Source organism: Castor canadensis, chromosome 8 (genome assembly GCF_047511655.1).
Source record: "Castor canadensis chromosome 8, mCasCan1.hap1v2, whole genome shotgun sequence".
Classification (NCBI taxonomy): domain Eukaryota; kingdom Metazoa; phylum Chordata; class Mammalia; order Rodentia; family Castoridae; genus Castor; species Castor canadensis.
Window position 1 is genome coordinate 6003338 of NC_133393.1, and position 26888 is coordinate 6030225.

At 40.3% G+C, this 26888-nt stretch overlaps 1 protein-coding gene across 5 annotated transcripts; it reads left to right on the top strand.

Moving 5' to 3' along the window:
* Positions 1–293: 293 nt before the first annotated feature.
* On the top strand, positions 294–19520 carry Tmem14a (transmembrane protein 14A). 5 transcript variants are annotated; one of them, XM_074081939.1, is made up of 6 exons: positions 313–450; positions 10037–10146; positions 11221–11306; positions 14093–14194; positions 16808–16895; positions 17322–18742. In XM_074081939.1, exons 2-6 carry the CDS (start codon positions 10109–10111, stop codon positions 17332–17334), a joined length of 327 nt encoding a protein of 108 aa, XP_073938040.1. In that variant the 5' UTR covers positions 313–450; positions 10037–10108; the 3' UTR covers positions 17335–18742. The 5 variants fall into 5 exon arrangements, with proteins under 5 accessions (XP_020033392.2, XP_073938041.1, XP_073938040.1 ...); XM_074081938.1 differs by lacking the exon at positions 17322–18742 and adding an exon at positions 18951–19520 and having other exon boundaries at positions 321–450; XM_020177803.2 differs by lacking the exons at positions 10037–10146; positions 17322–18742 and adding an exon at positions 18951–19520 and having other exon boundaries at positions 294–450.
* The last annotated feature ends 7368 nt before the right edge of the window (positions 19521–26888 follow it).

A 26888-nucleotide genomic window follows, 5' to 3' on the forward strand; every position in this document is an offset into this window, starting at 1 on the left:
TATTTCTGAACTTCATCTCCCTCCAGAGAAAGTGGGGACAGTCTGCTAGACAGCGTAAAATGCTTAGGTGCTGTAGAGGTCCCACAAATGTCCCTCAAATGATAAATCAACTTCTTCAATGCTAAGTCTTTTAGCTTTCAGGAATGCTTGCTTTCCAAACACGCGCCCTGCGAGTGTCTGCCCGGGTTCCCAGCCCGGCAGAAGGCGGGACACAGGTCCACGCGTTCAAGCCTCAGCTGCACCCTCGTTCCTGGGCGGGGCTGGACCAGGGAGGCGGAGGCGGGCGGAGCGCAGCGCATGCGCACCGTGGGGCAAGAGGCCCGGCGCCCGGCTCTGCGCCGCCGGAGCCCACTGCGCAGGCGCGGAGGCCGCTGCGGGAGTCAGGTACAGCGCTCGCCCGCCGGGGACCCCACTTCTCCCTTCCCAGCACGGGGAGGGCTGGGGCTGCAGGTGAGAGCTCTCATCCCACAGTGGAGATTTTCCTGCCCTAGATTCTCTTCCAGAGTCTCAGAAATAAAAGGGCCTTTGCCGACCCCTCTCCCCTCCGCTCCCGCCGGAATCCCAAGAAGACCTTGCGGGGAGGGAGAGATTGTGCAGGGGATGGCGTCTGCCCTCCCAAGGACTTTTTCTCTCTCCCCCCTGGGAATTTCATGGATCCCTGCCTTCACGAACCTAAATCTCCCACCTGTCTTGCCTTCTGTCCTCCCGGAGCCGGGTTTTGGGGAAGGACGGTGGGGCGGGCTCAGGCACCATTGCAGTAATGCTTGGTAGGGTTCTGAGCGCCGCAGACTTCGCGGTCTTTCACGCCCGAGGAACTCGAGGGCCGGTAATGGTTTACCCCCGGCTTTGCTCGGTTTCCAGAGACGCGCTCAGTGAGCTCCCCCAGTACTGGAGGACTTGGTGCTGGAGGTGAGGCAGGGACTTGTCACCTGGTTTTGTACGCAGAGCAGTAAATTGCTTTGCTTCGTGCACCCCAGATGCTTTCTGGCCTTTTGTAAGTTCCCACCTTGCTTTTGCGACAGGAGCAGGGATGGGCTGTGCCCATCCTTTTTTTTTCTTAAAGCAGCCTGCAGCTTAAATTCTGCAGCTTAAATTGGGTCCTTCTAGGAGCAAGAGTGGGGATTGTTTTTTTGTCTGAATTTTCTCTCTGAAAACAGAAACTTCTTGCGAGGGGTGGGGATAGATTTTTTTGTTTTGTTTTGTTTTGTTTTTTGCTTTCTTAGAACAACACTTGACTAAGGAGATTAAAGAACTGCTTGGCGCCAGGCAGTACAGCTGGGAATAGTAGGGAGTAAATAGATTACAGGACATTTTCAGGCGGAGCTGTTGCTTGATCCACTCATGCATCCATTCAGTACTCTGCACCTTGTGTAGGGCATGCCCTCTCTTCCACAACTCCTTGCATTTTGGAAACATGCCATGCTGTCTCACACCATGAGACCTTTGCATAGGCAGCTGGTTCTGCCGGAAATCCTGTTTAGGAGGCTCATTCTTGCTTTCCTCAAGGTCACACTTGAGACCCTGCTTCCTCTGCTTCCATAGGTCCCCAAGCCTGTCAGATACCTGTCTTGTAAGGGCTCCATCAGCACCTGCCTCCTGATGTGCTGCACTGCAGGTTCTGGGAGACCAAGCCTTGTCCAAGGGGTTTCCCTTGGTTTCTACTACTTGTACAAAGAAGGTGCTCAAAACATAGTTGTCAAGTGGAAATGAGTTTAAATATAAGTGGTGATAGGGTATGATATACTGGATGCCTGAATCACAGATTCACTCTGCCTCAGTTACTTTTTCAATGTGCTTTACATATGTCAAGCGTAAAAATAAGCATAAGAGTTAAAGAATCCATCACCGGAGCAGCTGCTCTCTGTTTTTAAATGTTTTTAACTCACACATAGTAATCGTGCATATTTAGGGGGTAGAATATGGCATTTCAGTACATCCACACAAAGTGTAATGCTTAGATCAAGGTAATTTGCATTACCACGTCTCAGACATTATTTTTTTGTGCTGTGGACATTCAAAGCACTCTCTCCTACCTATTTTGAAGTATTCAAGAAGTTGTTGTCAAACACAGTTATCCTACTGTGTTCTAGAACATTATAAATTCTTCCTCCTGTACAACCACACCCCTGTACCCATTAAACATCCTCTCTCTTGCTCCACCCCACACCCTTTTCAGGCTCTCCTAACCACTACCTGTTTCCTGCTTTTTCGAGTCTACTTTTTTTTTATTCTTTTATTCACATGTGCATACATTGTTTGGATCATTTCTCCCCGCTGCCCCTCTCCCCTCTTCCCCCCTCAGTTCCAGGCAGGTCCTGTTCTGCCTTTATCACTAGTTTCGTTGAAGAAAAGAGACAAGCCTAATAAGGAAGACAGAGTGTTTTGCTAGTTGAGTTGAGGATAGCTATACAGAAATATTCCTAGCATTGCTTTCGTGTACATGTGTTATGACCCATGTTGATTCATCTCTAACTGATCTTTACCCTGGTTACTGATCCCCTTCTCATGATAACCTCTGTTGCTTTAAGGTTTCTGTATTAGCTCCTCTGGAGTAGAGACATCAAACGCTTTCATGTTTTGGGTTTTCTACCTATTTCTATGTCACCCACATGTGCTCTCCCCTTTCATGTGATCCAAGTCCAACCACATTGCTGCATTTGCCCTAGATCTAAAGTCTGCATATGAGGGAGAACATACAATTTTTGGTCTTCTGAGCTTGGCTGACCTCACTCAGAATAATGTTCTCTAGTTCCATCCATTTACCTGCAAATGGTAAGATTTCATTCTTCTTCATGGCTGAGTAAAATTCCATTGTGTACAAGTACCACATTTTCTTGATCCATTCATCAATAGTGGGGCATCTTGGTTGTTTCCATAACTTGGCTATTGTGAATAGTGCCACAATAAACATGGGTGTGCAGGTGCCTCTGGAGTAACCTGTGTTGTATTTCTTTGGGTACATACCCAGGAGTGGGATTGCTGGATCATATGGCAGGTTTATGTTTAGATTTTTAAGAAGTCTCCAAATATTTTTCCAGAGTGGTTGCACCAGCTTGCATTCCCACCAGCAGTGTACGAGGGTTCCTTTTTCCCCACGTCCTCACCAACACATATTGTTGGTGGTGTTTTTGATGATGGCTGTTCTAACAGAGGTGAGGTGGAATCTTAGTGTGGTTTTGATTTGCATTTCCTTTATGGCTAGAGATGGTAAGCATTTTTTCATGTGCTTTTTTGCCATTTGAATTTCTTCTTTTGAGAAAGTTCTATTAAATTCAGTTGCCCATTTTTTAATTGGTTCATTGATTTTAGGAGAGTTTAATTTCTTAAGTTCCCTGTATATTCTGGTTGTCAGTCCTTTGATGTATAGCTGCCAAATATTTTCTTTCACTCTGTGGGTGGTCTCTTTAGTTTAGAGACCATTTCTTTTGTTGTGCAGAAATGTTTTAGTTTTATGAAGTCCCATTTGTCCATCCTTTCTCTTAGTTGCTGGGCTACTGGGGTTGTATTGAGGAAGTCTTTGCCTATACCTATTAGTTCCAGAGTGTTTCCTGCTCCTTCCTTTAGTAACTTCAAAGTTTCAGGTCTGATATTTAGGTCCTTGATCCATTTTGAATTGATACTCGTACAGGGTGATAGACATGGATCTAGTTTCAGATTCTTGCAGATGGATAACCACTTTTCCCAGCAACATTTGTTGAAGAGGCTGTCTTTTCTCCATCGTATATTTTTAGCACCTTTGTCAAAAATGAGGTGGGTATAGTTGTGTGGATTCATATCTGAGTCCTCTATTCTGTTCCACTGGTCTTCATGTCTGTTTTTGTGCCAGGGCCATGCTGTTTTTATTGCAATTGCTTTGTAATGTAATTTGAAGTCAGGTATTGTGATACTGCCAGCATTGCTTTTTTTGCTGAGTATTGCCTTGGCTATTCGCAGTCTCTTGTGTTTCCAAATGAACTCTAGAGTAGATTTTTCAATCTCTTGATGAAAGTCATTGGGATTTTGATGGAAACATTTAGATTGCTTTCGGTAGTTTTTTTTAGTATGTTGATTCTACCGATCCATGAACACGGGAGATCTTTCCATCTTCTGTAATCTTCCTCGATCTCTTTCTTCAGGAGTTTGTAATTCTCCTTGTAGAGGTCATTCACATCTTTTGTTAAATTTACTCCTAGGTATTTGATTTTTTTTGAGGCTATTGTGAATGGAATTGTTTCCATGTGTTCCTTCTCAGTTTGTTTGTTATTGGTGTACAGAAAAACTAATGATTTTTGTAGGTTGATTTTGTATCCTGCCACCTTACTGTAGCTGTTTATGGTGTCTAAGAGTTTTTGGTGGAGTTTTTTGGGTTTTTAAGGTACAGGATCATATCATCTGCAAATAAGGATATTTTGACAGTTTCTTTACCTATTTGTAGTCCTTTTATCTCTTCTTCTTGCCTAATTGCTCTGGCTAGGAATTCCAGTACTGTGTTGAATAGGAGTGGGGATAGTGTGCACCCTTGTCTCATTCCTGATTTTAGGGAGAATGGTTTTAGTTTTTCACTGTTAAGTATGATGTTGGCTGTAGGTTTGTCATATATAGCTTTTATAATGTTGAGGTACTTTCCTTCTATTCCTAGTTTTCTTAGAGCTTTTATCATGAAGTGGTTTTGAATCTTGTTGAAGAATTTTTCTGCATCTATTGAGATGATCAAGTGGTTTTTGTCTTTGCTTCTATTGATGTGCTGTATCACATTTATAGATTTGTGTATGTTGAACCGTCCCTGCATCCCTGGGATGATGCTGACTTGGTCATGGTGTATGATCTTTTTGATGTGTTGTTGGATACTGTTTGCCATTATTTTATTAAGGATTTTTGCATTGGTATTCATTAAGGAAACTGGCCTATAATTCTCCTTTTTGGAGGTGTATTTGTCTTGTTTTGGGATGAGAGTTATATTGGCTTCATAGAATGAGTTACGCAGTGTTCCTTCCCTTTCTATTTCATGGAACAGCTTAAGGAGAGTTGGTATTAGTTCTTCTTTAACCGTCTGATAGAATTGAGCAGTGAATCCATCAGGTCCTGAGCTTTTCTTTTTTGGGAGACTCTTGATTGCTGCTTCAATTTCTTTCTGTGTTATAGATCTATGCAGGTGATTAATATGTTCTTGGTTCAGTTTTGGGTGGTTATAAGTTTCTAGAAATCTGTCCATTTCTTTGAGATTCTCAAATTTATTAGAGTATAGGTTCTCAAAGTGGTCTCTGATGATTTCCTGGATTTCTGTGGTGTTTGTTGTTATCTCCCCTTTTGCATTTCTGACTTTACTGATTTGGGTTTTTTCTCTCCTCATTTTAGTCAGGTTTGCCAGGGGTCTGTCAATCTTACTTAGTTTCTCAAAGAACCAGCTTTTTGTTTCATTGATTCTTTGTATGGCTTTTTGGGTTTCTATTTCATTGATTTCAGCCCTTATTTTAATTATTTCTTTCCTTCTGCTTGTTTTGGGATTTGCTTGTTCTTGTTTTTCTAGGAGTTTGAGCTGTAGTATTAAGTCATTGATTTGAGATCTTTCTGTCCTTTTAATAGACGAACTCATGGCTATAAACTTTCCTCTTAGGACTGTGTCCCATAGGTTCTGGTAGGTCATGTTTTCATTTTCATTAACTTCCAGGAACCTTTTAATTTCCTCTTTTATTTCATCAATGACCCACTGATCATTGAGCAATGTGTTGTTCAGCTTCCAATTGTTTACATGTTTTTTACTGCTGTTATTGTTGTTGATTTCTAGTTTTAATGTATTGTGGTCAGATAGAATGCATTGGATTATTTCTATTTTCTTATATTTGCTGAGGCTTGCTTTGTGCCCTAAGATATGATCAATTTTTGAGAAGGTTCCATGGGCTGCTGAGAAGAATGTATATTGTGTAGAAGTTGGATGAAATATTCTGTAGACATCAGCTAGGTCCATTTGATCTATGGTGTGGTTTAGATTTACTGATTTTTTGTTTGGATGACATATCTATTGGTGATAGGTGAGTATTAAGGACTCCCACTATCACTGTGTTGGAGTTTATATATGTTTTTAGGTCCTTTAGAGTATGTTTGATGACATTGGGTACATTGATATTGGGTACATATAGGTTGATAATTGTCATTTCCTTTTGGTGTATTTCCCCTTTTATTAGTATGGAATGTCCTTCTTTATCTCATTTGATCAATGTAGGTTTGAAGTCTACTTTATTCAAGATCAGTATGGCTACTTCTGCCTGTTTTTGGGAACCATTGGCTTGGTAAATCTTCTTCCAGCCTTTCACTTTCAGCCAGTGCTTATTTTTGTTGATGAGGTAGGTTTCCTGTAGGCAGCAGATTGTTGGATCTTCCTTTTTAATCCAGTTTGCCAGTCAGTGTCTTTTAATGGGGGAATTTAGTCCATTAACACTGAATTTAGCATTCAGTGTTAGTATTGATAAGTACGTGGTGATCCCTGTCATGTAGTTGTCTTCATTGATTAAGAGTTTGATTATGTGTAGCTGAAGCAATGTTACTCTTTACTTTCTTGCCTTTTCTTTTCCTGTGGTTTGGTATTGCCTGCGCTTTCATGGTTTTGTTTGCTTTCATTATCTGTGTGCAGAATTCCTTGGAGAATTTTTTGTAGCTTGGTGGTCATATATTGTTTTAATTTCTGCTTATCATGGAAGACTTTTATTGTTCCATCTATTTTGAACGATAGTTTTGCTGGGTAAAGTATCCTAGAATTGAAGTTATTTTCATTCAGTGCTTGGAAGATTTCATCCCATGTTCTTCTTGCTTTTAATGTTTTCGCTGAGAAGTCTGCTGTTATTTTGATGGGTTTACCTTTGTATGTTATTTGTTTTTTCTCTCTTACAGCCCTCAATATTCTTTCTCTAGTCTCTGTATTTGTTGTTTTAATGATGATATGTCGTGGGATAGCTCCATTTTGATCAGGTCTGTTCGGTGTTCTGGAGGTTTCCTGTACCTGAGTGGGCATAGTTTTCTTTAGATTTGGGAAATTTTCTGTTATTATTTTGTTGAAGATATTACACATTCCTTTTGCTTGAACCTCTTCTCCTTCTTCAATGCCCATGATTCTAGGTTTGGTCTTTTGATGGAGTCAGTGAGTTCTTACATTTTCTTTTCACAGGTCTTGAGTTGTTTAATAGTTCTTCAGTTTTTTCTTTAATTGCCATTTCATCTTCAAGTTCTGAGATTCTGTCTTTTGTTTGTTCTATTCCGTGTGATTGGCCTTCCATTTTGTTTTATATTTCTGTATCATTCTTTTTTTTTAAGATTTTCCATATCATGGGTTACTTCTTTAATATTGTCAATTTTTTCCCTTAATTCATTTATCTCTTTGCTTATGGTGATCTTTTAGTTTGGTGTTTGTTTAGGGCTCCTATGATTTCATTTGATATTCTTTATTTTTATTGCCTTGGAATTTCTTGAGTGCCTCCTGTACATTTTGGTTGACCATGTCTAGTATCATCTCTATGAAATTCTCATTGATTATTTGCAGGATTTCCTCTTTCAGAGTGTTCTTGTGTTCGTTGGGTTCCTTGGTATAGTTCTCTCTGTTGGAGTCTGGGTCTGGGTGTCCATTTTCTTCATTTTGCTCTAAATCCTATACTACTTTATTTTTGGGGGAAGAGTGGTTTCCATCCCTTTTTCTTCTTCCCATATTTCCACTAGGTACTGTTTCTGTCCCTGAACTATGTGTAATTTGGTATTAGCTGGGTTACAATATTAATAATAACAAAATTGTGAGAGAAGGATAAAAAAGAGAAAGAGAAGAAAAGATAAAAGGAAGAGAGAAGAGAGAAAAAAAGGAAAGAAAGAAATTTCAAAAAAAATGTGAGAGATGGTGGGTGATCAAACAGCAAACCAGGCTGCCAAACCCTTAAAGAAGGGAGGAAAAAAAAAAAATCACCAGTTCTGGAACAGCAGGATTGCAGTCTTAGTTGTTTTCAGTTCTTTAGTGTCCAGTCCTGTGTGTGTATCTCTTAGGCACGCAGCCGAGCGGGGACCTGGTGGAGCGGTCATCTGGGAAGCCTTTGAGCGGGGCAGCTCTGCACAGGGAGCGGGGTTCCTGGCAGGCTGGTGGGTGCGGCTGTGTCGCAGCAGGATGGTCCCTGTCCCAGCCGGCTGCGCCAGTCATCCACACTGAGCTGGAGCGGGGCAGGGCCTGATGGGGGGGTGGGGGTCCGGTCATCCCACGCGTGGCTGGGGCTCAGCAGGGCCTGAAGGGCCGTGGGCTGGGGAGGGGCAGGTATCCGGGCGAGCTGTGGGACCGAATCCGGCTGGGGTCCGGGGCGGACTGGTGGCGGGGATCCTGGTGGTCGTGGATCCGGCAGCACTGCCGAGGGACGAGGGTCCCGCATGTGCGGGTCTGGGGCCGGAGGCTGGCATGGCCGAGGGATGGGGGTCCCGCGTGGCCGAGGGATGGGTGTCCTGCATGGCCGAGGGATGGGTGTCCCGCATGTGCGGGTCTGGGGCCTGAGGCCGGCATGGCCGAGGGGTGGGGGTCCCGCGTGGCCGAGGGAGGGGGTCCCACGTGTGCGAGTCTGGGGCCGGAGGTCGGCGTGGCCAAGGGGCGGAGGGCCCGGCAGAACAGGGTGGCTCTGCAGACCTATGGGCGGGGATTTGGCAGGTGGCTCCTGTTTTATTCGGTTGTGCGTGGAGAAGCCGCCCACAGTTTGTGTTTGCAGTGCCGTGTTTTGCTGTCCCTGGAGCTTCACCTCAGTCGGGCTGTCCCCAGCTTCTCCGCAGGATCTCTGGGTCAGCTCTCTGGGTCAGCTCACGAGCCCTGCGGCTCTGTCCCTCACCATCTTGGATCCTCCCACCATCCACTTTCTCCAGTCTATGTTTTGTCTTCCTCGCACAAGTGAGAACTTAGAATCCTATTTGTGCTTCTGTGCATAGAGGGCTAACGCTTGTTAATTGCTCAACTTCAGCAAGTGTCGGGCATCATTCTTAATGCTTTAATTGATCTGCTTAATTCTCACCATAACGGTGAGTTAGCTATTTGTCTTTTCCCTATTTTAAAGATGGATAAACTGAATTACGGAGCAGTTAAGGAGTGTGCCGAAGTGTAGAATCTCTGTGTGCCTTGTGTAAGGTGACTTGCTCCTGTCACAGTAGCATGTAGGATTGCTGTGAGACACTCATAAGCTGAAGACAGTAAGTCACAGATGGAAGACTGCACTGTGGTCACAACTTTAAGCATGAGGACAGCCAAGAAAGGAACTGACAACTGAATACTCTGAAGACCATCAGTGTCATTTTCCTGTTCTGTTTCTACAGCCAGCTAACTCAGTTCTCAGAGGTGATGTCATGTAGTGGTTAGGAGTGAGACTTGCCTGAATCTGAAGTCTTGACTCTGTTATTACCTTGGGCATTGCTTACCTTCTTTGTGCTTCAGTTTTCTCTGGAAAATATGAATAATAACAATAGCACTTCCTTCATAGGGTTGTGGTAATGATAATAGATGGTGCATGTCGGGCCTGCCACATTGTAATTGCTCAGAAACATTACAGTTCTCATTACTGTTACTACTATTTGTCCATCATTCAGCCAATGGATGGTTTTGAACCCAGGTCCTTCCTGCATATTACACCCCACAGTACTGCCTCTTAAGCAGAGGTGAGCTTTCCTGTGTTAGCTCCTCTTCCTGTAGTTGCTGGGGCCTTCCAGTATTGTCCCCTCTGCTTGCATACTCTCTTTCCTCCTGTAGCTCAGATTCCTCCCCTTCCCAACCTCATAGTAAGTTCTAACTGACTCTGAGATAACCTCAAAACCTAATTTCTATTCCTCTGGGTCAATCTATTACCAGTTACTGTAGAGAATAAATGACTGGTTAACCTGAAGGAGGAACAGTGAGAAAAATTGAAAAATTGCACCTGAAACCTCTTATAGCATTCTTATATTTTCCCCAAGGAAAAAAATATAGATATAATAAAGATAAGATATAAAAGCACCACCAGGACTCTTAGAATTTAACAAGCTGAGCAACCTCAGAGCTCACATATATTTTCCTCACTTACAGAGACTTAAGGGAAAGAAGGGGAAGGTCTGAAGACCAGCAGCCAGGTAGTGGCCAGTACCACCTCTCCAGCCTATGGCCAGCTCACTTTCTACTGAATCTCAGAATCAAGGGTAGGGTTTCAGTGAAGCCTCTTCTGTCCATATTTGCACTGTTATCCACAATGTACAATAGGAGATCATGGTCATTCGATTAACTTTGCACCAGGGTTCTATTATATTTTTGTTGATTTGACAAGTGTGGATGTCTGTTGCCACAGAAGAGCTGTCTTACAGCAAAGCTAGTGACTCAACCTTTGGCTGGGTGTGGCAGTTCATTCCTGTAATCCCAGGTGGATCACAAGTTCAAGGCTAGCCTGGGTTGCATGCTAGGATCCTATCTCAAAAAACAAACAAGGGCTGGAGGTGTGGCTTATGTAGTAGCGCTCCTGCCTAGCAGGCTTAAGCCCTGAGTTCAAACCCCAGTGCTGCCTAAGAAAAAGGCTAGGGGCATGACTGAAGTAGGAGAATACCTGCCTAGCAAGTTCTAAGCCTAAGTTCAAACTGTAATACTGCAAAAATATTAAATCTAAAAACAAAGAAACAAATAAATGAATCTTTGGTTCAGTCACCAAATAAGCATCTGTGCTACCCCTTTTCTGTCTTTCATTGTGAGGAAGATAGAAGGATGAGCATCTGCACAAATATGAATTGTATGAATTGCAGATGTCAAGGAATTTAGAGGAGGCCAAAGTCATTTGCTGTAGACCAGTCTGATGGTGCAGGCTAGAGGTAGTTAATAAGAGCGGAGGCTAGGGAGAAGGAGTAGAGGGTGGCTAGCATTTTGTAGGTGGAGTTTTGTAGGTGGGTTACATTGCAGTCCTGGAGATGAAAGGTATAGGTTAGAACATTATAGTTCTGTGAGGAGACCTGGCTGGCCAGCGCACAAATCAACTGGGGGAAGCAGACAGAAATAAACTGCTTTGGTTATGGCAGGTCTTGAAGACAGGCAAAGGAGAATCACCTGAGGTGTCCCCCCAAGTGTGTTGAGAGTAATGAGGATGAAGGACAGGGCCTGAGTGTTGAAAAAGATGAAGACTTAACCTCCTTTTCTTTAGTGGACCAGAGAAATTAATTTGTGTAATTTATGGACCAGGCATCTCCCCAAACATTTTATTTTGTATAATTTCTCCTTCCTGCTTTCTTTAGAATTGCACCATCACCAATGGACCTGGTTGGTTTTGGTTATGCGGCCCTTGTGACAATTGGAAGCATTTTGGGATACAAGCGGAGAGGTAAATAACCCTAAAACAAATTGTTCATCAGAGGAACTTAGTGGGGAGTTGTTAGTTGTGTTCAGATCATCTGAGGGCCTATAAGCAGGACATGAAGCTAAAGATGTCTTAGAGGTCACTGTGCATCAGGATGTTGTGGAAAGGATCCATGGAGGGAAGAGGGTGACATGAGGCCAAGCACAGCCGAGCTCCAACCTGGAACTTCTGGACGTCTCTTCACTGTAAAACTCTAATCTCACCCCCATTATGAGTTGCATGATTAATTGATTTAATCTTCTTCAGGGGCACTCACTTATTATTAAATAAGGATTTTTTTTTTTGGCTTACATAAATTGTGTCCAAAACAGAGCTATATCAATATTATGTTTTGCAAAGGAATATTTAAGTACTTATATATGTCCAAAGTTGTCTCTTCATCTTAATCCAAAAGAAGGGAAAACCCCCAGTTGATTAAGGAAAAGGTTTTCATGAAGAAAAATGAAAGGTTGAGATTTTATACTTTACTTCGCTTTAAGGTAGATGTGTTTATAGTCATGTCTCATATTTGTGTTAATATTTTAGTGAATTTTTTAAAAAAATATTTTAGCAATTTTTTGAAAAATGAAGTTGAATCAAAATTCACTCATGATGCTGGTGAATTTGAGTGAAAAAGCCAGGTCTACACAGCTACAAGGTAACTTCCTTTTGTGATTTGAATCTTGAATGTCCCCCTAAAGGTTTTCATATTGAAGGCTTGGTCCCCAGTGTGACAGTGGGGCTTTTGGAAAGTGATTTGATCATGAGGCTCTGACCAAATCCATTGATGGATTTATAACTTGATGCTATTATTGGGAAGTGTCGAACACTAGGATGTAGGGCTAGTTGGAGGAGGTAGATGACTGGAGGTATGCCTTGGAAGGGTATACCTGCCCCCTGGCCCTTCCTCTCGATGCTTCCTGGCTGTCATTAAGTGAGCAGCCTCCTCTGCTACATGCTCCCACTGCCATGGTACTCTCCTCGGTGCAGGCCCAAAGCAATGGAGCCAGCCAGCCTTGGACTGAAACCTCTGGAACTGTGAGGCAAAGTGAATCTTTCCTCCTTTAAGCTGATTTTCTTAGGTATTTTGTCACAGCAGTGGAGCACTGGGTATTACATTTCCTTACTTAGAGATTGCTAAGAAGCCACAGGCCAGAAGCACATTTCTCTCTGATGGATGAGGGGCTGGCAGATGAGTATAGGTTGTCTTCTAAGATTCCCTACAGCTCGTAATTCATCTTGGGTCTTTGTTGTTTCTCTCTGAATATGTGTAGCATTGTGGCTATATAGTTGAAGGACAAACAATGGTGACACCAAAGTGGGACTTGTAAATACTCAAAAGTTGATGTTTCATAATCTACTTTAAAGAGGGCTGTTTAAAATCCTGATGTGATTGTCGTTAAAATGTTTTTTGTGAAAGACACATCTAAATAACTGTTATAGAACAAAAAATATCTGGACATTTTTGCCTGCCTTTTTGAGGGCTGGGGAGAAGGATATGGGTGTATGTCTCCATGCACACACATGTACTGCAGTGGTTCTCAAACCTGGCTGCACATTTGAATTTCCCATGGATATTTTGTTTAAAATAGAAACGACCCTCCCTCCCAGGAATTCTAATCCAGCAGCTTCTAAATAAGCTAAGTGCTATGAAATAAGGATTCTGTGTGTCTGTTCACAATGTCACTAGCAGGTAGGTCACTGTCCACTGTGCAGGAAGTGCTCAGTGTTCTCATGTGCCCTGGGATGGGTGGATGAGTTGGGGACTGACTGTTTGGATCAGTATCCTGAGTCTTCCCCCTTCTCAGTGTAGTTTCCTTTAGTCACTGAGTTCCGATGTCTGGAGATTTGAAAGTTTGTTAATTATTCAAGGGGATTGGACTATGAGCACATGATAAAAGCGAGAGCACACAAGGTAGGGGTGAGGATAAGGAAGACACCTAAAAAACTAGCTAGCATTTGTTTCCCTTAACGCAGAGAAACTAAAGCAGATACCTTAAAGCAACTGAGGCCAATAGGAAAAGGGGAACAGGTACTAGAGAAAAGGTTAGATCAAAAAGAATTAACCTAGAAGGTAACACCCACGCACAGGAAATCAATGTGAGTCAATGCCCTGTATAGCTATCCTTATCTCAACCAGCAAAACCCCTTGTTCCTTCCTATTATTGCTTATACTCTCTCTACAACAAAATTAGAAATAAGGGCAAAATAGTTTCTGCTGGGTATTGAGGGGGGGGAGAAGGAGGGGAGGGAGGGGGTGGGGGCAGGGGGGAGAAATGAACCAAGCCTTGTATGCCCATATGAATAATAAAAGAAAAATGAAAAAAAAAAAGTTTGTTAATTATTTAAAACAAAACCACTTCTCTCATTCCCTCTGTGAGCTAAAAATAACCTTTGGATCTCATTTTTTATCATCATAATCTCTTAATAAAAAGATAGAGCCAAGGAGAATGGGGCTAGGGGAAGAGGAGCATAAAAGAAGTCAAACCAAGTCCAAAGATCATGCAATCAATGTGAAAACCACTACCTCAAGGATTTCTTCCTCCCCCAGGCAGTACCTAACTCTATGCTGGCATGTGTTCAAGTTCCTCTGCCTTTAATTTAGTCTTCAGCATAAACCCATCGTTTCTTGGAAACTGTCCATGTAGAGACCCACACTTGGTTTGGCTTTGTCTAGTTACAATGCCCAAGTAAGAAAACACTTGAAGGTGGTGGAACAAATTCCTCTCATTTTGGGATTCACTTTGTAAGCCCATTCATTTTTCCCCCAGGTGGTGTTCCGTCTTTGATTGCTGGTCTCTTTTTTGGATTTTTGGCTGGCTATGGAGCTTACCGTGTATCCAATGACAAACGAGATGTGAAACTGTCGTTGTGTAAGTAAGACATTTTTTCCTATTACAGAGAATCATCCTGGGGAGTCCTCTACACTCTACTCTATACTAGGTTTACTAGAAAATAATACTGTCAAATGTTAAGTGGCTTTGTGTAGCATATGTTGGGTGCGACTATAACCTCTGTTCCTTTCTGGACAAGACAAAAAATGGTACTGCTACCAGCCTTACAAATCAAGTTTCAATAAAACTGTTTACTAGAAAAATTAGATTAAGTTAAATTAGAAAGAGCAAGAGATTATTCCTAGATTTTCTGTTAACTCCCCTAAATATACATGTGGCATAGTTTTATGTTGCTATGAAAATAATCTAAAAAGAGACAAGCTTGTATTATTTTATTTAATTCATAGACAGCTTTTAGATTCTGCTCTGTCTTAAGACTTAATTTAGAGAAGCAAGCCTGACCCTTTTTAAGGTTTTTCCTTTATTGGGCTTACTAAGAGAATGTCTGAAAAAAAAAAAAATGGAAACCCATGTGTTTAAACTCCAGAATGCTTGCCTTTCTTTTGTGTAACTAGACAAACAGAGTAGGTGAGGGGTGTATGGTTCCAAAAGGAGACAACCTTTGAGAAGAACTGGACTGCTCATGATGCATAGAGTTCAGTGCTGTACTGCAGATGTCTGATTCATTCTTCCAGTAATGCTGTCCATTTTCTGCTAAAGAAAGGCTGCCTCTCAACAAATCTAACATTTTCACTTCAGTTTAGCACATTAATTTTTACCTTGCTTTTTGGTCATTTTCTTTTTTGGAAGGCAAATTTTCACAAAATAAAGAGCAGGAAAACACTCAGCAGGTCATACAATAATTTAAACACAACTGATGCTAGTATAAGACTGAATTCTCTGCATCCCCTGAACTGTGTAATGTGTGTGTGAAAATTTAAAATGTTTTTTAAATTTCTTTCTTTTGACATTTTTTAACTGTATTTGATCAAAACTACATGGCAATAAATCCATAAGTAAGGCATGCTTACTGTATAGTCATGCTTTGGAAAATACACCAAGAAAATTGTCTGTTTGATTTAATTCCTTTTTTTTTTTTTTTGTGATGGTACTGGGGTTTGAATTCAGAGCTTCATGCTTCATGCTTACTAGGCAGAGACTCTTCCACTCCAACCAACCTTCAGCCTGTTTGATTTAATTCTTATTCAAAGTGCCATGGTTGGATATAGAGAAAAACACAAATGCAAACAAAATTTTATATTTGAGGGAGACAAAGATATGTGGTGGGGGTTTTCTTCCCACATTTTAAATGCAGGCTAGGGATATTTTTAATAATGAGGTTGTGTCAGAAGATGAAACTGTATCAGCAAAATATAGATACATTGGGCCTTTTATGCATGTGCATTTAAGTAGTTCACATGTTTATTATCAATCATTTTATTATTTTTAATATCAATAAATAGTTTTTATTTGAAAACTGGTCTTAGATTCCTTTTTGGTTTTGTTTGTAGTACTGAATGTCAAAGCCAGGGCCTCACACATGCTAGGCAAGTGCTCTACCACTGAACTACATCCCCAAGCTCCTGTGTTCATAAACCATGACTTTGGTCCCCTAATCTCTTACATAAAACCACCTCTCCCTTCCTATGGGTACAGCTCTTAAAGGCTGGCATGAGGCTCCTGAAAATAATCATGAAATTAATGATGCTGCTAGGCTCCAGTTATATAACTCCCTTCCCCAATGGAATGATGCTACAAAAAAAAAAAAAAAAAAGCAGCCAGAATTCTTCCTAGTATGAGTTTAAAATCAGATCTTACTTCCAAAGAAATGATGGGACATTTAGTTAAGTAAACATTCACTGGTTGTCTCCTGTAGGTCCAACTATACTGCCTAGTGTTTCTGAGGAAGACTGAGTAAGACATACTCCTAGTCTTTAAGAAGTGTCCTGTGAGTAGAAACTTAGATTTAGGAAGAGACTCTTCTGAAGATATTTCAGGAAGGGACTTTAATATGTTTGTTTACTCAAAAATTTCTCAATGAACTAGTTTATAAAGCATGGACTATTTCCTTTTTTGAGAAAATAATAACTCAGTATCTATACATAATAGTTTTATTTATGTTTATTTTTGTTATATTATTATTATTGTCCTGGGGGTATATTGTGGCATTTACAACAGTGCTCACAATATATCTAAGTCAAATTCATCCCTCCTTCATTCTCCTTTGTCTCCCACCACCGCAGTCTTAGAACAGCTTCAACAGGTCTCATTTTTCATAGCTTCAAAACTATGTCCATTTGTTTGTTCATTTTGGGTGATACTGGGGCTTGAATCCAGGGCCTGAGCCACCCTTTTTCTGCATTGGTTATTTTGTTTTATAGACAGGCTAGCCTGGAGCCATGATCTTCCCAATCCCAGCCACCTTCATGCCTTGGAATAACAGGTGCATGTTTCTGCACCCAGTCGTTGGTTAAGATGGAATCTTGCAACCTTTTTGCCCAAGCTTGCTTTGAGCGGCAGTCCTCACAATCTCTACTTCCCGAGTAACTATCATTACAGACTTGAGTCTACCTATTATCCATTTTTTAAAATCAGAAACAAGCACTGATGACATGTTTGAAACACTGATGTATGGGTTGGTTTGGATTCCAGTTACAGCCTTCTTCCTGGCCACCATAATGGGTGTGCGATTTAAGAGGTCCAAGAAAATAATGCCTGCTGGGCTGGTTGCAGGCTTAAGGTAAGAGCTATTTTCATCCATACTTTCCTTTGCTATCATTTCAAAGTCAAGAATTAATTTTCATTTGAAAGGTCAAAGTAGTTCTTATTACAGTAGCATGACTGTAGAATCCTGAAGCCATCATGGATTCATCAGTCTTTGGAATGGATGTGCGCATGAAATTTCTACTGGGTATAATTTGAAGCCCTATCATATCTGAGCACATGTACATACTTACCTTTTCAGAATAAAGAGCTAAATTCAGCCTCCTTTTCCCTCAACATTCACCCACCTGAAGCAATAAATAGTTTAGTTAGGTCTCTTTTTAGAGAGTTGGACAGTGACAGTCTGATGCAGTAATTTTGAATTTTTAAGGGAGATAAGTTTATTAATTTTTAAAGGTAAGTCAAGTTTCTCTTAATTTAATTTTTTATCTGTTTTTTGCAGTGCTGGGCATTAAACCTAAGGTCTTGATCCTGCTAAGCAAGCACTGTACCACCAAGCTACATCCCCAGCCCTGATCCAGTAATTCTGTCCATGACATTAAGCATATTACCTAATAAAACACTGAGAGATAACATTATAATTCCTTGTGGAAGCTTCCTTTATATTTTGTAAGCCATAAACGTTCATTTCTTTTGATGTCCATTTCACTTTTTGGAATCTATTTCAAAGAGGTGAGATGGACATAGAAGCTGATGTCCATTGCAACTTTATCTCTAATGGAAACCTGATAAACTGAAAAATTAGGAATGACCCCGAGGTCCACCAATATGGAAATGTCTCAATAAATATCTTCTCCATTACATGGAATATTGACTTGGCATTTGCATGTCATGTTTTTAAAAACTGTTTAGTGTCATTAGAAAATCTTAATGACATAAGGTATAAGAACAGACTCAAACCCCACCAAATACATAAACCCAATTTTTTTAGGTCTTTTCTAATTTTTCTCATCAATGCTTTTTTATTATTATTATTTTATCATTTTTACATTTACTTAAATGTGTCTACATTGATTGGACCACCTCCCCCCTCACACCTCTGTTCCGGGCAGAAACTGTTCCATCCTCTTTTCCCCTGATTTTGTTGGAGAGAAAACATAAGAGATAATAAGAAAGACAAAGCATTTTTGCTCGTTTGAGATCAGGGTAGCTATACAGAGAGATTCCTAGCATTGTTTCCATGCACAAGTGTATTACAACCCACATTGGTTCATCTCTACCAGACCTCTTCATTACTTCCTAGTCCCCTTCCCATTGTGGCCTCTGCCAGTTTAAAATTACTTTATTCACTCATCTACAGTGGGCACATTAACACAAGTTTTAGGTTTTCTTCCTTTTCCCTATTCCTCCCGTGTGTGTGTTCTCCCCTTAGTGTGTGACCTGTGTCCCATAATATTACTGCGGTTGTTTAAACCCAATTTTTTAAATGTGTATGTAAAAAAACAAGCTATAAAGGATATACCTCAAACTGTCAGTAATTTTTGTCTAGGTTGTTGCATAACAACATTTTAATTAATGTTATTTTTTTTCTGCTTTTCTGTAGAATTTTCTAGTGTGCTTATATTTTTAGGGATGGGCAAAGTGTAATTACAAATGACTGCTTCCTAGTGATAGCCCTTGTCTAAAAATGACACTTGTTGTGGGAAAGAATCAAAAGTAGGGTTTATTGCTCAAGACAAGAAACCAGCCAACAGAAAGTAGCTGAGATTGTAATAACCCTTTTCCCACCAAATTGTTCCTTAATTTCTTTTGACTCACTTTTGAAAGTTTATGTTTCTTAATGACACCCATTTGAAAAAAAAAAAAGAAAGTTTGTTTCTTCCCAAACCTGTCTTTCATTAACCTTCAGATCAGCACATTCTGAGTGTTCTCATTCATTCGGTGAACATTTTGAAGTCTCATCTGGGAAGTTAGAACACAGGGTTGTTGAGTTCAGCCTGCTCCCAGGGGTGGAGCTGGGAGACAGCCCTGGGAACCAAGGCTTAGTCAGATAACTCAGCCTAGTATGTGACCTTTTTCATCTTGTACCAAAGAGTGACCCTCTCTCTGTCTTCCTTTTGTCTTTATTCAGCTTCATGATGGTCCTGAGACTTGTTTTACTGCTGCTGTGATCATCCAGATAACTGAAAACTAAATTTGTCGTTTTACTGTAATTGGCAGGGTGCATTCTTTGTACTTAAGAGATTAAATTTAGAGTGTTAAATGTCTCATTTTATGTTTGAAACAAAAGTAACACTGTCACCTCTAACATGAACACTAGCTTGAGGTGGTTTTTTGTTTGTTTTTTTAGAGCAAAAATCTTTTAATTGTTTCTAATTGTCAAGCCTTCTTTCCATTAAAGGTGTTTAGTGAATCATGATACACTGTTTCATTTGCTGGGACTATTTTTATGTGTGTGGTATTTTGGGGGGACAGTTCCAAATACTCATGACTCAAGCAAGTTTAAACTAAACTATAACTTACCAGATAGGTAATTCCTTAAGTGGACTTCAGCTATTGGTCACCTGGATTGTATTAGAAATTTTATTTGTATTGCTATTAGTATTATTTTTTTTCTTCAAAAGAATTTCATTCTAAGAACCCTCTGTGTCCTAACAGAATGTATTCAATATACAAATAAAAGATTTTTGTTTTAAACCTATTGCTTTCATTCTCTATATCCTCTATCATCTTTGACATTTAAATGTTTAATTAGTTATGAAAGAGATTGGTGGGCAAGGGGAGTGGTACTTACACCTTGTATTTCTTCAGGAGAAGATAATCTTCAACCCCACCTTCTCTCTGAAATAGTAACAATTCTCCAAAATTTATGTTTCCAAACACAACTTCATTTTAGGTATAGTCATAACTTTTTTTTCTTTCATTTATATGTGCATACAATGTTTGGGTCATTTCTCCCCGCTTCCCCCTGCCCCCTCCCTTACCTACCCCCTCGCTACCAGGCAGAAATTATTCTGCCCTTATCTCTAATTTTGTTGAAGAGAGAGTATTTAATGTCCATTCGATCAGGCACAGATTGAATGTCAGAAGACCTGAATCCCAGCCCTACTCTTCCACTGTCTAGTATGCTCTGTGGGAGGCCCTTCTCTCTCTGGCACTCAGCTTCTCATACTCTTTAAATTAGTGATCTACAAGACTCCTCAGGGCTCTAAAACCCTGCAGTTTCAGTTCTGACCACGTCATACTCTTGAAATGAGTGAGTGGAGAGCCTCAGCTGATCTCTAAGTTCCTTTCCTCAGAAGACTCCTTTGGCTCCAGAAACAAAGATAAGAAACTATTTTTCTCTTTTTCATTTTTTAAAAATGTATGTTCCCATGTCTGGATTTCAAGGCCCCCAGCCATATTCAAAGGTCCTTCACCACTGTAGCACCTGGGCAGCTCTGTTTAAATCCTCCAAGGGAGGACAACTGCAAACATGAACTTGGTTTGGTGTAAAATTCAGGATGGTGCCACTGATGGGTGAGAATTTAGATCTTCCTTAGAGTCCACCAAAAAAAAAAGATCATCCTTGTATCATGTTGCATTATTAACCATAATTAATCCCAGCATGCATCTTGCTTCTGTGTATTCATTCATCCATTTATTCATATTTAGAGAAACCATAAGACTACTAATATGGCAGGGAATCCCGTGTTTCACTACATCAATGGACGGGGCAGAATGGAGTCCATCCAGTGACTCTTGGCTGCAGCTGGAGTGGAGGTAGGTTCTGAGTTGGGTCATTGCTAGCCAGACCTAAAACTGACTGTGTGGTACTTTTCCCATACCAGCTAGGACATGTCTCTCACTAAGTGATCTCTTAAGAATTGTACCTTGGTGTGGCATGCACAAGCACTCAGAAGAGTGCTTGTGACTCCAAGGTCAGCCAGGGCTATGTAGCCAGACCCTGTCTCAAAAAAAAACTAAAACAAAAAATTGTGAGAGAATTGTGCCTTAAGTGAAAATTCCCAGTTTTGAAGATACACATAAACAGATTTTTCCTAAAAATAGTTAAATTTCTTCTCAGTGAGCCTAGGCAGTAAAGTAAATTTAAGGAATTAGTCACAATGTATGCACTTTATTTGGAATGAGGCATTAAAGTGTAAAAAATAATTTGTGGCATTGTACAAGAATCAGAAATACAAATATTGATTGAATATCTGGTGACATTAAAGAATTATTACTGTTATAGATGAAGTAAGTTTCCATAATGCAAGGATTAAAGTGTACATATTTGGAAAATAAAGTAAAATGAAAATCAAACCACTGAGTGGACAGTGACAACCTGCCTGATATCTAAGTAACACATTCACTAAGCAATGAGTATGCTGACTACCGGTGCCAGGTTCATTTAGGTCCTGGACACAAATCAGATGTCCCTGTTCTTGGGTGTCCTGTGTGTTGACAACAGTGCAGAGACGTGAAGAGATTATTAAAATGGAGGATGGCGCATCTGTGGGAACATTCAAGCATTTCACAGGGCTGAAAGGTCATTCCTCCTAGTTTGAGCAGGACATGTGGTAGATATCTGTGTAACTCTGAGTGCTGCCCCCTGAAGTCATCACTGGAAAAAACACTTCTCAGTCTGGACCTGAGTGACAGGTTCCCTGGAAAGGAACCCATGGACACGCTCAGGTGATCTTAGCCCTGCGGGGGGAGCTGTAAATGAAGGCTGAGGGTGAGGTGGTGTCCTGTGATGGGACCTTCTAGTGCTCCCTTATCCTTACAGCACCGTGTGTGCATAACTCTGGGATTACACTTGCTCAAACGCCTCATGAATGCATGGGACTTCAGCTTGATCCTTCTCAGTTTTGAAGAATCAACAGTAAATGCAAACTCTAGTGCCTTTCCAGGTTGTGTTAATTCTACAAATGGGTAACCTGGTTTCCCTGTCATCCAGATATTTGCCTTATCATTCAGGGACACATTCCAAGCCTTTGGGCAGGATGAATTCCAAATGAAGGGTGAAGTGGGGGCAAAGCCCTCAGCATCCAAGGCTTCCTCTCCCCTGTCCCAGTGTGACTACAGAAGGTGGTGGGCAAGGGCCATCTGGAGACCTTGCTCAGACCTTGGTCATAGCCTGATCATTACAGCCCCATCCATCGCCATCAGCCTCACTCTCAACATCACACTCCAACCCCATCACTCTTGGCCATCTATTGTGATGATGACACTCAATACCTTATATATTTTTCCTCAGTGGGTACTTGGTAAATTGCTGGCCCACACCAGCTTACTATGTCTGTAGCCTGGTCCTGTTGATCATGTAGATCCATAATGAACCACTCTACTGAACATGCCAGAAAAAGTTCCTAACTGTGACACCATGAACTATATTAAGTCATAACCCCTGTAACACAGCATTATTACTTTTCTTTTCTTTTTTTTTCATTTTTCTTTTATTATTCATATGTGCATACAAGAATTGGTTCATTTCTCCCCACTGCCCCCACCCCCTCCCTTACCACCCACTCCGCCCCCTCCCTCTCCCCCCCCAATACCCAGCAGAAACTATTTTGCCCTTATTTCTAATTTTGTTGTAGAGAGAGTATAAGCAATAATAGGAAGGAACAAGAGTTTTTGCTGGTTGAGATAAGGATAGCTATACAGGGCATTGACTCACATTGATTTCCTGTGCATGGGTGTTACCTTCTAGGTTAATTCTTTTTGATCTAACCTTTTCTCTAGTTCCTGGTCCCCTTTTCCTATTGGCCTCAGTTGCTTTAAGGTATCTGCTTTAGTTTCTCTGCGTTAAGGGCAACAAATGCTAGCTAGTTTTTTAGGTGTCTTACCTATCCTCACCCCTCCTTTGTGTGCTCTCGCTTTTATCATGTGCTCATAGTCCAATCCCATTGTTGTGTTTGCCCTTGATCTAATGTCCACATATGAGGGAGAACATACGATTTTTGGTTTTTTGAGCCAAGCTAACCTCACTCAGAATGATGTTCTCCAATTCCATCCATTTACCAGCGAATGATAACATTTCGTTCTTCTTCATGGCTGCATAAAATTCCATTGTGTATAGATACCACATTTTCTTAATCCATTCGTCAGTGGTGGGGCATCTTGGCTGTTTCCATAACTTGGCTATTGTGAATAGTGCCGCCATAAACATGGATGTGCAGGTGCCTCTGGAGTAACAGTCTTTTGGGTATATCCCCAAGAGTGGTATTGCTGGATCAAATGGTAGATCAATGTCCAGCTTTTTAAGTAGCCTCCAAATTTTTTTCCAGAGTGGTTGTACTAGTCTACATTCCCACCAACAGTGTAAGAGGGTTCCTTTTTCCCCGCATCCTCGCCAACACCTGTTGGTGGTGGTGTTGCTGATGATGGCTATTCTAACAGGGGTGAGGTGGAATCTTAGCGTGGTTTTAATTTGCATTTCCTTTATTGCTAGAGATGGTGAGCATTTTTTCATGTGTTTTCTGGCCATTTGAATTTCTTCTTTTGAGAAAGTTCTGTTTAGTTCACTTGCCCATTTCTTTATTGGTTCATTAGTTTTGGGAGAATTTAGTTTTTTAAGTTCCCTGTATATTCTGGTTATCAGTCCTTTGTCTGATGTATAGTTGGCAAATATTTTCTCCCACTCTGTGGGTGTTCTCTTCAGTTTAGAGACCATTTCTTTTGATGAACAGAAGCTTTTTAGTTTTATGAGGTCCCATTTATCTATGCTATCTCTTAGTTGCTGTGCTGCTGGGGTTTCATTGAGAAAGTTCATACCCATACCTATTAACTCCAGAGTATTTCCTACTCTTTCTTGTATCAACTTAAGAGTTTGGGGTCTGATATTAAGATCCTTGATCCATTTTGAGTTAATCTTGGTATAGGGTGATATACATGGATCTAGTTTCAGTTTTTTGCAGACTGCTAACCAGTTTTCCCAGCAGTTTTTGTTGAAGAGGCTGCTATTTCTCCATCGTATATTTTTAGCTCCTTTGTCAAAGACAAGTTGATTATAGTTGTGTGGCTTCATATCTGCATCTTCTATTCTGTTCCACTGGTCTTCATGTCTGTTTTTGTGCCAGTACCATGCTGTTTTTATTGTTATTGCTTTGTAATATAGTTTGAAGTCAGGTATTGTGATATCTCCTGCATTGTTCTTTTGACTGAGTATTGCCTTGGCTATTCGTGGCCTCTTGTGTTTCCATATAAATTTAACAGTAGATTTTTCAATCTAATGAAATTAGATTAATGAATTAATCTAATTAATGAATGTCATTGGAATTTTGATGGGAATTGCATTAAACATGTAGATTACTTTGGGGAGTATCGACATTTTTACTATGTTGATTCTACCAATCCATGAGCATGGGCGATCTCTCCACTTTCTATAGTCTTCCTCAATCTCTTTCTTCAGAAGTGTATAGTTTTCCTTGTAGAGGTCTTTCACATCTTTTGTTAGGTTTACACCTAGGTATTTGATTTTGTTTGAGGCTATTGTAAATGGAATTGTTTTCATACATTCTTTTTCAGTTTGTTCATTGTCAGTGTCTAGAAATGCTAATGATTTTTCTATGTTGATTTTATATCCTGCTACCTTGCTATAGCTATTGATGATGTCTAGAAGCTTCTGAGTAGAGTTTTTTGGGTCTTTAAGGTATAGGGTCATGTTGTCTGCAAATAGGGATATTTTGACAGTTTCTTTACCTATTTGTATTCCTTTTATTCCTTCTTCTTGCCTAATTGCTCTGGCTAGGAATTCCAGTACTATGTTGAATAGGAGTGGAGAAAGTGGGCATCCTTGTCTGGTTCCTGATTTTAGAGGGAATGGTTTCAGTTTTTCTCCATTAAGTATAATGCTGGCTGTAGGTTTGTCATGTATAGCTTTTATAATGTTGAGGAACTTTCCTTCTATTCCTAGTTTTCTTAGAGCTTTTATCATGAAATGATGTTGGATCTTATCAAAGGCTTTTTCTGCATCTATTGAGATGATCAAGTGGTTTTTGTCTTTGCTTCTGTTAATGTGGTTTATTACATTTATTGATTTTCGTATGTTGAACCACCCCTGCATCCCTGGGATGAAGCCTACTTGGTCGTGGTGAATAATCTTTTTGATGTGTTGCTGAATTCGGTTTGCCATTATTTTGTTGAGGATTTTTGCATCAATGTTCATTAAGGAGATTGGCCTATAGTTCTCCTTTTTGGAGGTGTCTTTGCCTGGTTTGGGATAAGTGTAATACTGGCTTCATAAAATGTGTTTGGCAGTTTTCCTTCCCTTTCTATTTCGTGTAACAGTTTAAGGAGGGTTGGTATCAGTTCTTCTTTAAAGGTCTGATAGAATTCAGCAGAGAATCCATCAGGTCCTGGACTTTTCTTTTTGGGGAGACTCTTGATTGCTGCTTCAATTTCATTTTGTGTTATAGGTCTATTCAGGTGGTTAATTTCCTCTTGGTTCAGTTTTGGATGATCATATGTATCTACAAATCTGTCCATTTCTTTTAGATTTTCAAATTTATTTGAATATAGGTTCTCAAAGTAGTCTCTGATGATTTCCTGGACTTCCATGGTGTTTGTTGTTATCTCCCCTTTTGCATTCCTAATTCTACTAATCTGGGTTTTTTTCTCTCCTCATTTTAGTCAGGTTTGCCAGGGGTCTATCGATCTTGTTTATTTTTTCAAAGAACCAACTTTTTGTTTCATTAATTCTTTGTATGGTTTTTTTGGTTTCTATTTCATTGATTTCAGCTCTTATTTTTATTATTTCTCTCCTTCTATTTGTTTTGGGATTTGCTTGTTCTTGTTTTTCTAGGAGTTTGAGATGTATGATTAGGTCATTGATTTGGGATCTTTCAATCTTTTTAATATATGCACTCATGGCTATAAACTTTCCTCTCAAGACTGCCTTAGCTGTGTCCCATAGGTTCCGGTAGGTTGTGTTTTCATTTTCATTGACTTCCACGAACTTTTTAATTTCCTCTTTTATTGCATCGATGATCCACTCTTCATTAAGTAATGAGTTATTTAGTTTCCAGCTGTTTGCATGTTTTTTGTCTTTACTTTTGTTGTTGAGTTCTACTTTTACTGCATTGTGATCAGATAGTATGCACGGTATTATTTCTATTTTCTTATATTTGCTGAGGCTTGCTTTGTGCCCTAGGATATGATCTATTTTGGAGAAGGTTCCATGGGCTGCTGAGAAGAATGTATATTGTGTAGAGGTTGGATGAAATGTTCTGTAGACATCTACTAGGTCCACTTGATCTATTGCATATTTTAGATCTTGGATTTCTTTATTGAGTTTTTGTTTGGATGACCTATCTATTGATGATAATGGAGTGTTAAAGTCTCCCACAACCACTGTGTTGGCGTTTATATATGCTTTTAGGTCTTTCAGGGTTTGTTTGATGAAATTGGGTGCGTTGACATTGGGTGCATACAGATTGATGATTATTATTTCCTTTTGGTCTATTTCCCCTTTTATTAGTATGGAATGTCCTTCTTTATCTCGTTTGATCAATGTAGGTTTGAAGTCTACTTTGTCAGAGATAAGTATTGCTACTCCTGCTTGTTTTCGGGGGCCATTGGCTTGGTAAATCTTCTTCCAGCCTTTCATCCTAACATATGCTTATTTCTGTCGGTGAGATGAGTCTCCTATAAGCAACAAATTGTTGGATCTTCTTTTTTAATCCATTTTGTCAAACAGTGTCTTTTGATGGGTGAATTAAGTCCATTAACATTAAGTGTTAGTACTGATAGGTATGTGGTGATTCCTGCCATTTAGTTGTCTTGGTTATTTGAAGGTTTGATTGTGTGTACCTAACTTGATGTTACTCTCTACTGTCTTGCTTTTTCTTATCCTGTGGTTTGGTGCTGCCTGCCTTTTCATGGTTAAGTTGGGTGTCACTTTCTGTGTGCAGGATCCCTTGCAGAATCTTTTGTAATGGTGGCTTTGTGGTCACATATTGTTTTAGTTTCTGCTTATCATGGAAGACTTTTATTGCTCCATCTATTTTGAATGATAGCTTTGCTGGGTAGAGTATCCTGGGGTTGAAGTTATTTTCATTCAGTGCCCGGAAGATCTCACCCCACA

Excerpts from the sequence above, each read along its gene's own strand:
- Tmem14a (XM_074081938.1), top strand. The coding sequence starts at position 10,109 with ATGGCCAGCTCACTTTCTACTGAATCTCAGAATCAAGG. Across the intron at positions 11,307-14,092 it reads TTTGGGATACAAGCGGAGAG|GTGGTGTTCCGTCTTTGATT; the intron begins GTAAATAACCCT and ends TTTTTCCCCCAG. Across the intron at positions 16,896-18,950 it reads GGGCTGGTTGCAGGCTTAAG|CTTCATGATGGTCCTGAGAC; the intron begins GTAAGAGCTATT and ends GTCTTTATTCAG.